At 61.6% G+C, this 289-nt stretch overlaps 1 protein-coding gene across 1 annotated transcript in view; it reads left to right on the forward strand.

Moving 5' to 3' along the window:
- The window catches only part of LOC104406902 (synaptic vesicle glycoprotein 2A-like), a gene marked incomplete at both ends in the record, with an annotated part of 2,608 nt that extends 2,484 nt beyond the window's left edge, over nt 1-124 (forward strand). The window contains one exon of the mRNA XM_010016019.1: nt 21-124. Within this exon, the coding sequence (XP_010014321.1) occupies nt 21-124 (104 nt within the window). The remainder of the gene's footprint in view (nt 1-20) is intronic.
- Between the last annotated feature and the right edge of the window lie 165 nt (nt 125-289).

Raw genomic sequence — 289 nt, forward strand, 5'->3', positions numbered from 1 at the left:
CGTCCATGATCGCGCGCCGCTGCCTCTGCGGCGGCTTCAGCATCGCCTCCTGGAACTCCCTCGACGTGCTCACCGTGGAGCTCTACCCCTCCGACAAGAGGTGCGGGGCCTGGGGGTGCTGTGGGTGAGGGTTTGGGTGCTGGGTGCCTGCTTCTGGGCATTAAGGTTTTGGGTGATGAGTGCCAGGTGTTGCCATGCTGGGTACCATGTGTGTTGCTGGGTGCCAGATGTGTTGCTGGGTACCAGATGTGTTGCTGGCTGCCAGATGTGTTGCTGGGTACCAGATGTC

This window comes from Nestor notabilis, unplaced genomic scaffold (genome assembly GCF_000696875.1).
Source record: "Nestor notabilis isolate BGI_N333 unplaced genomic scaffold, ASM69687v1 scaffold20296, whole genome shotgun sequence".
Lineage (NCBI taxonomy): Eukaryota > Metazoa > Chordata > Aves > Psittaciformes > Psittacidae > Nestor > Nestor notabilis.